General features: G+C 39.8%; 1 protein-coding gene across 2 annotated transcripts in view; it reads right to left on the reverse strand.

Annotated features, from left to right (window-relative positions):
- DENND6A (DENN domain containing 6A) overlaps nucleotides 1-2,791 on the reverse strand; it is a 43,328-nt gene extending 40,537 nt beyond the window's left edge. The window contains exon 1 of one of the 2 annotated variants that reach the window (XM_019724185.2): nucleotides 2,443-2,790. In XM_019724185.2, coding sequence (XP_019579744.2) covers nucleotides 2,443-2,679 — 237 coding nt within the window. In that variant the 5' untranslated portion in view covers nucleotides 2,680-2,790. Of the gene's footprint in view, nucleotides 1-2,442 lie in introns of both variants that reach the window. The other variant, XM_019724186.2, reaches the window with a different exon arrangement.
- Nucleotides 2,792-15,552: the final 12,761 nt, after the last annotated feature.

Genomic DNA, 15,552 nt, shown 5'->3' on the forward strand with positions numbered 1-15,552 from the left:
ACTAAAAAAAAAAAAAAAGTACTGACTCTAGTAACTCAACTTCATTTTACTAGTAAAAAAACTAAGGTCCAAAGGCCACATCTTCACAAAGCAAGTTAGCGGTTCACCCCATTGAAAATGACAATGTTCCCTTCTGGAATATCAATGCTCCCCAAATACAAACTTAATAGGTCTCACTGGGTCCCAAGTAGTTTCACCAATATTAACTTATCCTCTTACAGAGGAACATGAGGCTCAGACAAGCTAAATAATGCGCCATCACCTAGATTCAAACCTAGGCAGTACAGCCCTGGAGTCCGAGTTTTTGATCAGTACACTATCTCTTTAGAAGGGATTTAAGCTTAAATAAGTGACGCTGTTTATGCATTTGGCTCTCAAGTCTCTCTCAACCCGACGATTCAACAACTGCCTTTTTTGATAACACAGGTGGGTTCCAGGATATTACTGTCCAATCTTAGTTTTTACCTATTCTTATTCATTTCCCGAGTCCCCAAGGTTGTACATTATAGTACGTAGGGCTATATGTTACGTCTCCAACACAATTCTACAGTCACCTTCTTGTCCCATTACAGCCATCCCCTCCTGTCCATTTTTGGTCTGGATACGGCCACAATACAAAAGTGAAATATATACTTCAACTATTATGTTATATTAATTACTAATTTGTGTTCCTTTTTCATTTAAAAGTGGCAAAATGCAATATTCTACATTTCTCAGGAAAACAGGATAAAATTAAGTTGTGTTGCATCTCAATGTGTTTATCTATCTCTGGGTCCTTTATTAGGGAATCTTCCCCAACTTCATCCTACACCTTCTAAAATCAGTGATTCTTAATCTGAGAACAATAGATTATAAGGTCCATAGCTAACCCCCCAGGTAGTCCATGGAAGCAAATACATAATTTTGTATTAGTAAGCATTTTCCTGATGGAGAGAGTTCATGGAGGTTTTTTTTTTAAGTTCCAGGATGCAAAAAATTAGTAACTACTGACCTAAAGAAAACTCTGTAGAGTAGCATATACTACAGGAAATGAAATTCAAAATAAGTCCTTTAATGATCCATATTTTTGTAGCACCTCAATTATGCTAAGTATTGTTTATTTGGTCAGAAAAATACACTGTTATAAAGAATGTCCCAAATCATCAGAGTCCAAAAGGATCTCCTGTAGTTATGTAAAACTGCAATCAACTACAACAACCCAATCCTATGCTGTTTCAATTGTTTTTTGCTATACATATAACTTCAGGTTGCGTCAATGTAAATGATTGGTGGCTTATAAGTCCCTTCTTCAAATTCTTTGGGAACTGTTGTTTCTATCTCAGTAGGAGAAAGAATCCTTCATGTATTCATTCATTCCATCAGCAAGTATTTATTGAACACCACTAAAATGCCAGGAACTGCATTTAGCCCTCTCTGCTACTGTGATTAATTCTTGGTTTTCCTCAAATTGTAGTCTCAATCTACAAATATAAGTTAGAGCCTATCATTTATATTTGTATGCCCAGCAACCACATTAATGCCTAGATATTTGTGGAAACTTAATATATATTGAACTCCATAATGATAAAACAGAGAAGACAGGATGAATACAAAAGCAGTAGTAGCTTCGCATTGAGAAAAACCTCCGCTGGCCAATTTTCTGGGCCAACTCAGATGGTTCATTAAAATCTGTCATACCTACCACAAAAAAAAATTATTCTAAACATATATCTTTCTGATAACGTTTTTCTTGGACACATAAAAACAAGCAATCTCTTATGCTGCAAAAAGGACCCTAAACAATGTCAAGAACAGATAGGATGCAAAGGCCTTTCAATAAGGCGCCATTAAGATGGGGCAATTGACAAGAGTCACAAGCAAACGATTTTCCCTATATTCATCCTGATATCAGTTTTCAGAACAATTGTTTCAGAAGCAACAGCAAGAAATAACAGAAATGAGGATTGAAAGGAGGAAACGGAGAAAATGCATGCTGAGCTAAGCATTTCGGCTTAGGCTGAGTGGAATGTTCTAAGAGTTACTACTGTGAATGACCAAAACAATCTGAGTCTAAAAAGTTGGTTGTGTGGTTCAGCTATTATATTTCACCATATGTCAGGGGCATTGTTCACTTCTTGAAAAAGTCACAAACATCCTGCCTGCAGCCTCCCCCGGGGACCGCTAAACATTTTAATTATTCCTGTGACACCGGGTTAAAAAAAAACGATCAGCAAGTATTTAGGAGAGCCCTTGAGGGAACTTTTCACCCCTAGCCGCAGCCCAAGATCCTCCCACAGGAACTGCCGATGGACCGCAGCCCGGGCGGAGGGGCGGCCGGCCACGCCCGGAGGCACGGGGGCCGGGGTCCAGGCCCACCGGCTCATGGGCCACACGCTCTGCTGGGGCCACCCCGGCGAGGGAACCCGGACAGGGCGCGGGGACCACGCTGCGGCCGGGCCTCACCTCCACGGCTTGGCCCAGCTCCAGGTCGAAGCCCACCACACACACGCAGTGCAGCCAGGCAGAGAAGCCGTCCCAGCGCAGCAGGCCCCGGCCGCGGCCGTCGTCCTCGTCATCGTCCTCCCGCGCGGCTCCTGCCGCCACCATGGCCGGCGCCTCGCGCTCCTCAGCCGGTGCCACCGCCTCCTCTAATGGCCCGCGGGAGCTGGGCCCCGAGCCTGCCAGGCCCCGCAGAGCCATCCGCCGCCCCCTCGCTGTTCGCACCGCCTTCACCGCGGACCGAGCCGCAGAGCGCGCTCGGCTCCGCGCAGGCGCAGCCGCCGCTGCCGCAGCCGCGGGGGACGGGCTCCGCCTGGGCGGCGTCTGGGCGGTGTCTGGGCCCACGTGACCTCGGTAGCCTTGCTCGGCGCGGGTCCGCCCCTGTCACTGCGCGGACGTGGGACGTCACGTTGGCGCTTGACTAGGATTGTGAAGCCGGCCCTGGCCTCCTAGTCTTAAAGCCATTCAAGACTGAAACGATAGTTTATGAGTCCTGACGCCCTCCTTCGCAGTCCGGCGACCAAAGAATAAATTATTCTTGGAATGACACGGTTCATAATTATAACGTATGATTAAATTAAAACATAATGATTATGATGACAAACATTTATTGAACACTTACTCTGTGCCAGTTGATGTGCCAAGCGAATCCTTTACAAATATTGCCTCACTGAATCTTCACCGTATGGCTAATAGGTAGACATAATTATTTATTTACTTATTTATTTATTTTCCCCCCTTGAGGAAACAGGTTCTGAGCGGTTACATGACTAGCCCAATAAGTATCACAGCTCCGATGCCAGCTTAGAATTCGCTCACGTAGTCCGCTGATTTAGGAGTTCTGTGCCTTCACTCAGCTTTTCCCTCTCCACCAAGGCCCCTCCCACCTTTCAGGCTTGGTTGCAGGTAAGCACTCACGCATGTCCAGACCTTGCTGGAACTCCAGGTTGACGTCCACAGCAACCTGTGGATCACTGTCTCTTAGCAAGGGCCCAGTCTCTGGCAGCTTTGTATTCTCAGAGAGCAGTACTGGGCTGGGAACCCAGGAGACACTTACACTGTTGAACTGTTGCTTATTATTGGTCCAGCATGATATTACCGACTAGGATTTACTCAGCACCTACTATGCTCAGTAAAAACCACACAGTGAAAATAAACAGGAAACACACAGTAATACCCCAATAGAAAAATGGGTAAAAGACAATGGATAATAAATCACAATGAATGTCTTTTTTTAAATAGCATAGTGTTCATGCTTTTACAACATGTTATCTAATCTTCCCAACAGCCCCAAAAGGCAAATCTATTATTATTCTCATTTTACAGATAAGGATCCCAATGATCCAGGAGATGACGATGTCACAGCCAGTAGGTGGCAGAACAAAGATTTAAACCCAGATCTCTCTGACTGAGCCTGAGCTCCCAAGCTTTTTACTGCACTGCCCAGTCAAATCTACCCCATTTGATAAACATTGTTCTGTGCACATTCTTAGGATCTTTATTTGGAGTAAGTGTTAGCATCCTGTTTTCAAGGAGAGGGTTGAGCATCTGGAGATATCAGTCGTGATGTTTGCTAGAGACTTTGTTTAGGACATAAGACGAACTAGGGACAGCATCGAAGTGAAAGGCCAACTCTTTGGACAAAGCAGTCTGCCCTCCTACTCCAGAGAACCACTGTAGTTAAGAAAAAAAAAAAACTATATTCTATAAGTAAGTCTTTAAACCCACTTTAGGAAAGAACAGTAGCCTTTAGCATTAAAAACAGTATTGGAAAGAACACTGGACTAGAAGTCCGAAGTTTTAGATTCTACAGCCAGCTTGACCTATGGTCACATGGTAAGCGACCTGCTCCAAAACTCAGTTTCTGCTCTGGTAAAATAGGAATGATCATTCTCAGCCTACTTACCTCACCGATGGTCGGAAAGAGCCAAACTATCCCAGTGCAAACATTTTCCTGGAGGCTACCTCATTATTAATGATTAATGAGCCTTAAACACCAGTTCTTCCACAGGGCTGGTTGTTTGACATGTGGGCACAGACTGCTATTCCCTGAAATGCTGCTTTATAATTTTGAATTAAGAGAAATCTTATCAAAATGTAGTATCCTAAGAACAACATATTAAGAGGACCATAAGTTTGATGAGAAAGAAAGCACACCAGGGCTCTAAAGAATCTTAAAAATAAAGAAAACATCATGCACTCTGCTGGGAAAAAACAAGCAAACACTGCTACTCAAACAAAATCCAGAAGCATCAGGTAAAACAAAAACGTTCCAATGGCTTTTATGCCTTCCACCCTCATAACTTTGACGTTTGACCTTAGCATCAATGTTAACATAATTTCTGTGGTTAACACTTGTATGAGATCTGAGAGGAAAAGTACTAATGCTTCCTTCCTTCATAAGGTTCTGTCATTGGAACCTTTGAATCTGAAAGGAGCTTAGATCTGGTCATCTCTCCAAATCGCCTGTCCTATTCATAAATCTTTGGTCAGCCAGCCACCCTCCTAACACCCTTATTAAAATAAAGTCACTAACTTGCAAAGCTGCTATTTTCTGGATGTTCGTAAGGGCTAGAAAATTCTTCCTTTTAGGGAGACAAGATCAGCTGCTTTGTAATGTACACTCATCGGCCTAAGTTGTGCTTGCTGAGATTACACAGAAGAGTCCAACTCTTCTATGTGATAGCCCTGCGACTATTTGAAAATGGTTATCCTACATCGTCACGCCTTCTAGTTTCCAGGGTAAAGTACCCTAGTTCCTCCAAGTGTTCCTCAAAGGATGTAGTTTCTAGGCTATTCATCATGCTGTTGCCCAACTTGGATATACTCCAACCTGTCAACATCACTCTTAAAATGCAGTGCCCAGGAGGAAACACCATCCTCCAGGTGTGATCTGACCACTGCAGAGTATACTCTGGGACTATTACCTTACTTGTCTCAGCCACCAACCTTCTATTAATGCTGGTTCAGATCACATTTGCTTGTTCTGGCAGCCAGGTCACATCACTGGCTCGGATTGCGTTTACTGTCAACTAAAGCCTTGGGTCTTTTTTCATGTGAGGCGCGCTTAAGTCAGGGTAAGCTGTTTTAGCCAAGAGCATGACTGAATTCATGGCTCTGCTGCTCTTCTAATATTACCAACAACATTGAGGACAGGATTAAAAACATTCCACACTTCCCTATTTACCCCTAACCAAACTCCTGGCATTTTAGCAATTTTCATAGTTTAAAAAAAAGATGAAGAAGGAGCAGAGGGAGAGGAAAGGGAAGGGGAGGAGGAGGAGGAGAAGAAGAAAGAATGAAAGAGAGAGAAGAGAGAGAGAGAGAGAGAGAGAGAGAGAGAGAGAGAGAGAGAGAGAGAGAACTTTAAATAATGGTGTGAATTGGAATGCCAGGTCTCTGTACTTACTTTTACCAAAAGGACCTAAAGGGGAGGGAAGGAAGGGAGCTTTAGATAATGATGTAAATTGGAATGCCAGGTTTCTGTACCTACTTTTACCAAAAGGACCTGAAGGGAGTCCAGATGCCCTAGATATCCACCTACTTGGGTAGTTAGAGGACTTCCCTCTCGCTCTTAAACTAAATGCTGCTGCAACTGCTGGGCCATAACTATACTTGCGCTGGCAAGAAAACGCACAGAGAAATACACAGAGGCTCAAGTACCAATGTGTTATCAACAGAGAACTGAGTTGACTGCCACAGGTCTCTGAGAGACAAAAATGTCCAAATGCAGATTTTGAAGGGAAGATCCAGACAAAAAAGACAATAAGATACACTGTTTGATGCTTTCTAAATAGTACTTATGAAAGCTTAAAAATAATCAGGAAGGTGAAGGACTTTGGTTTTTCATCTTGACATTCCTAGTATCTATACAGTGCCTGGCACGTGGCAGGCACTCAGTAAATAGTTAATGAATGAATCAGTACACTAAAAAAAACTCTAGCTACTGTTCTATTTGTTAGAATTGTTCTTTCATGGTTAGTTATATGAAAAGGTAACATAAAAAATGTTTCTTAAATGTAATTCACTCTTAGCTAATAAAAAGTAAAGATAATAACACCTCACTTATTTGGAGGTTACTTTTCCAACTGTCTGACCCTGTTACTGCCAGGAGACAGTTTCAATATGTCTACTAGCCTTAGAAATGCCAAACAAAAAAGGTAACCAGTGAAGTTCATGCTTTTTAATCAGAGAGATGTGAAACCTTCACTTAAAAATTATTTGGTCTAAACTTACACATAATTCTAACAAATATGCTTGTGTGGTTTCCCAAGCTAACCAGAAAAGAAGAGAGAAGAGGGTGCTGGAGGCTGAGCACAAAAAGAGCAGAAAACAAAAGGCTACAGGTTAGTAGAATGGAAGGAAACAAAAAGAGGAGTCAGAAAATAAAAAAGTTCAGAAGGATACACAGTAAACTATTAATGGTGGTTGTTCGGTGGGGAATAGAAATGCTGGTGAACAGAAATAGGGAATTTTGCTATTTATTTTACACAGTTCTGTGTTGTTTTAGTTATTTAGAAGGGGCATGTATTGCCTTTGTACCTAAACATTAGGAGATAACAAGGTTGTAATACAGTTGCTTATAATGTGAAAAATTGGAAACCATCTAAATGTCCAACAATAGGGGATTGACTGAAAAATATCATATATCCACTCAATAGACTATTGTACAGTCATTAAAAATGTCATAGAAGAATATTTTCTAGCAGAAAAATGTTCAAAGTATATGTTTCAAGCAGAAAAATGTAGGTCACATCCTAGAGCATGGATGAACCTAGAGGGTATTATGCTGAGTCGAATCAGACAGAGAAAGACAAATACCATATGATTCCACTTACATGTGGACTCTAAAGAACCAAATAAACAAACAAACAAAACACAGAGTCATAGATACAGAGAACAAACTGATGGTTGCCAGATGGGAGCGAAGTTGGGGGAATTGGGTGAAAAAAGTGAATGGATTAAGTACAAATTGGTAGTTACAAAATAGTCACAGGAATGTAAAGTACAGTATGGGGAATATAGTCAATAATATTGTAATAACTCTGTGTGGTGTCAGGTGGGTACTAGACTTGCTGGGGGGAATCTCTTTGTAAATTATATAAATATCTAACCACTGTTCTGTATACCTGAAACTAATATAAAATCATATCAAATGTCAACTGTAATTGAAAAATAATTTTAAAAAATAAAGAAAAAGGTAAGTCACAAAACAAAATATAATAAATTATTCTGTTTTTATAAATTATTTGCAAAATAAAAGACACTGGAATTGATAAAAATATCTGGACATAGGAGACATTTTTTGCTTGGAATTAAACATGTCTGTATTTCATCTCTGTAATATCTATGTAACTAATATCTATGAAACTGCTATGTCACTGTGATGGTTAATTTTATGTGTCTACTTGACTCGGCCATGGAATGCCCAGATATTATTTGGTTAAATATTATCCTGGGTGTGTCTATGAGGGTGGTTCTACATGAGATTAACATTTGAATTGGCAGACTTGAGTAAAGCAAATTGCCCTCCCCCATGTGGGTGGGCCTCATCCAATTCCTAGAGACCTGACTAGAACAAGAAAGGCTGAATAAGGGAGAATAAGCTCTCTGCCAGACTGTCTTCGAGCTAGGACATTGATCTTCTGCCTTCAGGTTTCCTGGTTCTCAGGCCTTTGGACTCAGACAGGAACTATACCATCAGCGCTCCTGGGTCTTCAGCTTTCCTATACAGCCTCATTAGCCAATTCCGTGTAATAAACACTCTTGCTCTCGCTCTCTCCTCTCTCCATCCATCCTATTGTATCTGTTTCTCTGGAGACTAATACAGATTTTGGTACTGAGGGTGGGATGCTACAGTAACAAATACCTAAAATGTGGAAGTGGTTTTGAAACTGGATAATGGCTTGAAGCCAGAGGAGTTTTGAGGTGCATACTAGAAATATTGCCACTAAGGGCAATGATTCTGGTGAGGACTCATAAAAATAAGAGAAGAGCTGTAGAGAAAGTTTTCGTCTTTTTAGAGAATACATAAATAATCATCAAAGGAATGTTAGTAGAAATATGGACTGTGAAGTCCATTCTGGTGAGATCTCCATGCTATTGAACAGTGGAGAAAAGGCAATTCTTCTTGTACAGTGCCCAGAGAACTTGGCTGAACTATATTGTAGTGTTTTGTGGAAAATAAAACTTACAAGCTATGAAATTAGACAGTTAGCTGAAGTGATTTCTAAGCAAAGTGTTGAAGGAGCAGTTGGGTTCCTTCTGATGGCTTACAGTAAAACGCAGGAAGAGAGAAATAAATCGAAGAAGGAATTCCTTCTTAAGCAAAAATGAACCAGAACTTACAGATTTGGAATATTATCATTCTATTCATACTCCAAAAAGTGAGGAAGATTGTTCTGAAGAGAACATTGAGGGTGTGGCCCCACAGCAGCTTGATAAGGAGGTTAGAATGGGTGTGAACCGAAAACCTAGTTAGCCACCCAGCACAAGGTGAAGTAAGACTGTCAGACTTCGTACATCCTGTAGGACTGGACCTTAGAACTATGCAGCTGCAAAAGTGTGCTATTCTTCAAGACAAAGGAATAATAACCACAAAGGTGATTCAGAGATAATCAGGGCTGCCTCTTCAGTTTCAAGGTGGGGAGGAGGTGGTGGGGTGGGTTAGGGGGTGGCTGCTTCTCCAGATTCAGGCCAGATAGCAGCCACCCACAGGCAGCCTTGGGGGGCGGAGGACTACGGGAGTGGGGGGCAGGGAAAGACAGCTTTGGGAGTGCAACTCCACCTGACAGACCACCAGTGGGTCTGGAAAGCAGAGCATGAACCAAAGAGGAATAGTCTCAAGCCTCAAGCTCTAATGTTATTTGCCTTACTACGTTTTGGGATTACTTGGGATCTGATAGCCTTTCCTTCCTTCCATTTTCTCCCTTTGGGAATGGAAATGTCTATCCTTTGGCTGTCCCGCCATTGTATTTTGGAGGCGTAGGTTCACAGCTAGAGAGGAATTTTGCCTCAGAATGAAGCATACCTCCATGCCTTACCCATATCTTATTCAATTATGTAGATGCGATTTGAACTTTAGATGTTACAGTTGATGCTAGAACAAGTTAAGATTTTGGGGACTATTAAGATTGAATTACTGTATTTTGCATGCAAGAAGTACATGAATTTTGAGGGGCTAAGGATAGAATATTATGGACTAAATGTATGTGTCCGACCCAGATGCATATGTTGAAGCTCTAACACCTAACGTGATGGTATTTGGAACTTTAAGATAACTAGGTTTAGATGAGGTCCTGAGGGTGGAGTCCATGATGTGATTAGTTTCCTTCTAAGAAGAGACCAGATCTCTCTCTCTACCATGTGAGGACACAGCAAGAAGGGGGCCATCTGCAAGCCAGGAAGGGAGCCCTCACTAAGGCACGAAATCAGCCAGCACCTTGATCTTGGACTTCCCAGCCTCCAGAACTGTGAGAAGTAAATATCCATTGTGGAAGCCACACAGTCTATGGTATTTTGTTATAGCAGCCCAAGCTGACCAAGACAGCCACCCAATATCCTTTTGTTCCCCTTTTCCTTAGTAATATAGCCTAGTTTAATTTGGAGTGGCACTGAGCCCAACTAAAAGATTATATTTCTCAGCCTCCATAGAAGATATATGTGACCATGTGATGAATAAGATGTATGCAAAAGTTGTGTTTGGAACTCCTGGTTATACTCTAAAAAGCACGGAGAAAAAATAAATACAGCAGCAATTCTTGCCCTTTTGTACTTCTCAGCTTCCTCCTACTGCAAACCTGGACTGAAGGCCAAAATTCAAGGAGCCATTTTGGGACCAGGAAGAAAATATCAAGAGACTCACATTCACAGGGAACCAAACCAATACCAGCCACAACCTGCCACACTTCTTAAAAATTAACCCTTGTCTGTTCAAGCCACTGTAATTAGATCTGTCATTTGCAGCCAAATGTAATGCATAACTTACATGAGTTAGCTTTACGTTAAAACTTTTACAATGTACAAAGCTACATCAGAAAGCTCCAGTGGAAAGTAGACGTTAGAAACAAATTTGTCTTTAGAGGTGACTTCTTAGTTTATTACTTTTCTATAAAAACAGACTTAAAATAGTTTTGTTTTACAGAACTAGGACTTGTTTATTCGTAGTTTTGTTGTGGATTCCCACTGTTCTTACTTGCCCATCATCCTTTGTACCTTTTTCTGCTTAAGAGTCCCCAGTTTTCCCACAGGGAAACACCCCACCATGATTCTCAGTCCTCAGTTCAGGAGGAGGTAAACACTACCTCTGGACTCCAGTGTGAGCACATAATCTAGTCCTAGTGAGTCAGTGTATTCCAAATACCCAGAACCATAATGAGTGCAGGTACATCCCCGTGTATGACCCAATCAAACAATGCAGTTCAACTCAGTCATTAGAACTGTCCTGAAAGAAGCACTGTCCTAATACCAGGATTGCTGAAAGGTTAGAATGTAAGCTTGGAGCTGTTAGTAGCCTCATCACCATAAATGAAGAGCTGGCCTCACATGGGAGCCAACAGAGAAAAAAAACACAAGAAATGGAAAGAGTAAGACTAAGTCCTAATGACATCATTCAGCTCCGGATTCAGCCAAGCCTGAACTTTTCAGATGCATGAGTCAAATACATTTTCCTTTTTGGTTGAACAAGTTTGAGCTTGATCTTCTGACATTTGCAACTATAGGAGTCCTGACTAATATAGTTACACATGGTAAATAATCCTGATTCACTATGTTAGCCTTTTACCATGCCAAGTGTTAATAGGAAATCTTCCCTGAGAGTTTATTTACCAAAAAGCAGCATAATAGAATATTAACATAATGCCTTGCTTCTGGATTTTTATATTGTAAAATAATCCACAAATTATTGTATAATATAAAATAGGGGGAAGTAATAATAACTGTAATTTAATCATTATCACCTAGCTAAAAGATATTTATCTCACCAAAAAAAAAAATAAAACAATTGTCATTGAAAAATACTCTTCAAAACAAAACAAAACCAAAGATAGCTTAACTCAATCTCCCTTCCTTCAAATATTTATTTAACTTATGAAAGTTACAGTGTTAAATTGTGAGGAATAGCAAACTGAATGTGACACATTGTTTAGGACCTTACAATTTAGCAGAACAGACAAAACATGAATGCTAATAATAGTTTTACACCATTTTCTAAGAATTAGAGATTAATAAGAAAAATATCTAGGGGAGGTAAAAAAAATCTGTAATATTATAAGAACTGTTAAAGTTATTAGAGATCCAGCAATTCTTTCACCACATGGTTTAGGAAACTGTAGCTCAGAGAGCCAGTGACTCAGTTCCCATAGCAAATCAGTGGCAATATCCCGCTGCAAGCCAGACCTCCACAGACATAGTCCAACATTCTTTCTTCCTACCCCACCCTACCTCTGTTAGGAAAAGAGGAAAATACCAAGAAATTTCTCAAACTATCATTTTTCTTCCACACAACCTAAAATGGAGACTCTCAGAGACCACATTAAAATAAGCTTGATTCTCTTCTTATCATTTACAGAGGCAAAGCAGCAAGGTTATGCCTCAGTTTGAAAGTTTGCCTTCAACTTTCTGTCATGGTTTTTCTCTCATTGAATTTTATTTTTTATTGGTCTAACCTTGAATGTGCAGCAACTCTGCCTGAAAAAAATTATCCCAAACAGCTTGTTTTGAACACGTTTGCTCTCTTCTTTATTCTGGGCAAGCTAATGGAGTCTGATAGCCCAAACTATAAGAGTTACCTAAGTTAAATTTAATCCTGGAAGTCTTCCTTGGCTGATTTCCCATCCGGGCAGTGCCAACCTGCACAGAACACTAGGTCACTGTAAATTCTAATTCTATTGTAAGAGTTTTGTCTAAGGAAAATAAAGGAAATAAAATGATTCCAAACCAGGACTGCTCTTTCTAGACACCTTCTTGGCAAGAATTTACAAAGAAGACTAGTTCTCATTAGAAATAATCGCCATGAAGTATGTGATTTTGCAGTGTTGCCGAGATGGCAACCTCCTATAATTTGAGAAAGTGAATTAAAATTTTGGTTTCAAAGAAGAAAGAACAAAGTCAGAGGACTCATACTCCCTGATTACAAGCCTTACTACAAAGCTGGAGTTATCAAAACAGTGAGACAGTGGCACACAGACATATACACCAATGGAATACAATAGAGAGCCCAGAAATAAACCATTGTATATATGGTCAAATAATTTTTGACAAGGGTGTCAAGACCAATCAATGGGGAAAGAACAGTTTTTCCAACAAATGGTGCTGGAAAAACTGGATACTCATATGCAAAAGAATGAAGCTGGACTCTTAGCTTACACCAAATACAAAAACAACTCAAAATAGATTAAAAACCTAAACATAAGAGCCAAACCTACAAAGTTCTTAGAACACATAGCAAAAAAAGACATTGGATTTGGGAATGATTTCTTGGATATGACATCAAAAGCACTGGCAACAAAAGAAAAAATAGGTAAACTGGACTTAATCAAAATCAAAATCTTTGTGTATAAAAGGCCACCATCATCAGAGTGGAAAGGCAACCTACAGAACAGGAGAAAATATTCGCAAATCATTTATCTGATAAAGGATAAATATCCAGAATATAAAAAGAACTCCTAAAATGCAAACAACGAAAACCAATCAACCCAATCCAAAAATGGGCAAAGGACTTTGAATAGACATTTCTCCAAATAAGATATATAGATGGCCAATGAGTCCATGAAAAGATACTCAAAATCACTAATCATTAGGGAAATGTAAATCAAACCCACAATGTGAAACCTCTTCACACCCATTAGGATACCTAGTATCAAAAACAAACATACAAATAAAAACCAGAAAATAACAAGGGTTAGTGAGGATGTAGAGAAATTGGAACCCTTGCACATTGCTAGTGGGAATGTAAAATGATGTGGCCACTGTGGAAAACAGTGCAGAAGTTCCCCCCAAAATTAAACATAGAATTACCACATATTCCAGCAATCCCACTTCTGGGTATATACCCAAAGAAAGGAATTGAAAGCAGGGAATCAAACAAATATTTGTACATCACTGTTCATAGCCAAAAGGTGGAAACAACCCAAATGTCTATCCACAGTAGACTAGATAAACAAAATGTGGTATATACATATATGAAATACTATTCAGCTTTAAAAAGGGATAAAATTCTGACACATGCTACCCCATGGATGAACCTTGAAGACATTAGCCTAAGTGAAATAAGCTAGACACAAAATAGTCAAATATTGTATGAGTCCACTTACATGAGGTGCCTGCATACAGTAGTCAGACTCATAGAGACAGAAGGTAGAATGGGACGATGATTGGAAAGAGGAGGGAATGGGAATTATTTGTTTTTACTAGTCATTTCTCAGCAACTTCAAATTTTTATTCTCTCCTTTTATTTTCATCATGAATATACTGATCTCGTGACACTTGCAACACTTTCTCTACATTTGCACTTATAATGATGTAGTATTAGAGTTGACAGATTTAGCACATATACTATTTTTCATTTTTTGTCTCATAAATTCTTTAAAAATATTTCTATTAAAGTATAGTTGGCATACAATACTATATTAATTTCAGGTTAGGTTTTCAACTATGAATTTAGGGGTAAAGGGACACAATTTAGTCTATAACAGATGGGTGATCAGAGAAGGCTTTTCAGAGGAGTTCACATTCCCACTGAGACCTAAAGGCTATAAATAGGATCTTGTTATCGGTAGCCAGAGGAAGATCACTATATAAAGAAGAAACATATGCAGAGTTATAATGTGTATTTGTTTTCCTGTTTGGGACTAATGAGTTATGATGCAGAAGAAAAGAAAAAAAAATGGGATAGATGAAACTCATAAGATGTATAGATAAGTATAGATAAGTAGTTAGCAGCTAGAACACAAATATGTTAAACATAAACAGAAAGGAATTAAAGGACCAAGAGTAAGATTCAAGAGGCGCTAAATGTACAGGCAGTACCTAGGCAACAAATATTCATGATATATTAAATATATATGAGATATTTAATGTCCATGATATAATAAATATACATGAGCACTTAATATTTATGAGGTCTTAACCTAGCCACTCGTTGCTAATAACTATTCTGATCCATGTGTCCTCTGCCACAAACACATAAACCCATAGCCCAAATAAAACCCATAGCTCTTCAGCAGATTAATTGGCAAGCTACAGCTATTGGCCAGATGTATTTGTGTCTGCATCTTTATAGTAGAGCAAATATATGTCATTGGCCCACAGCATCTTCTGTGTTTGGGCTCTCTTGCTTGAATCTCAACTCTGATCCATCAGCAGAGAAGACTGATGCAGCAGAGAGAGATGTAGAACATACAAACACTATATAACCCAGTATTTAAGTAGTGTGATCCTTCCACCCTTTCCTAATAATGTGTTAACTAACCCTGTCTATTCCCCCTTGCTTTGTTCTATGTGTTTTAAGTTGATTTAATAAGCTGTGTGATTCAGGCATTTTAATTTGATCTGTGAGCCCTGCTGTTCTGTGACGTTTGGAATAGCCTGACTGATAGTATAATTGATATTTACTATTGCTCAAGGTAATTTCCTATACAACAAAAGGCCTTAACATGGGAAAAGCTCAATGTGTTCTAGAACTGCACTGCCAAATATGGTAGCCACTTGACATGCTTGACTATTTAAATTCAAATTAATTAAAGTTAAACAAAATTAAAAATTCATTTCTCAGTTGTACTAGCCATATTTCAGGTGCTCAATAGCTACGCGTGGTTGGTGGACACCAACAGACAGCTGGACAGTGCAGAAGAACATTTCTATTATCAGAGAAAGTTCTGTTGGGCTGTGATAGTTTAGAAATTCAGAAGAGGCCAGAGGGTGGAGGGTGATGCTGAACAGAGTGGCAAGAGATGAGTTTGGGGGAAAGGAGTTGTCAACATCATAAAAGGACTTTCTCCCTTTTCTCTCTCCTTATCTCTTTTTGACTTATTCAATCTCCAGTTTATTCACAAAGCCTTCCCTAACTGGCACTGC

The sequence above is a fragment of the Rhinolophus sinicus genome, linkage group LG10 (assembly GCF_036562045.2).
Source record: "Rhinolophus sinicus isolate RSC01 linkage group LG10, ASM3656204v1, whole genome shotgun sequence".
Lineage (NCBI taxonomy): Eukaryota > Metazoa > Chordata > Mammalia > Chiroptera > Rhinolophidae > Rhinolophus > Rhinolophus sinicus.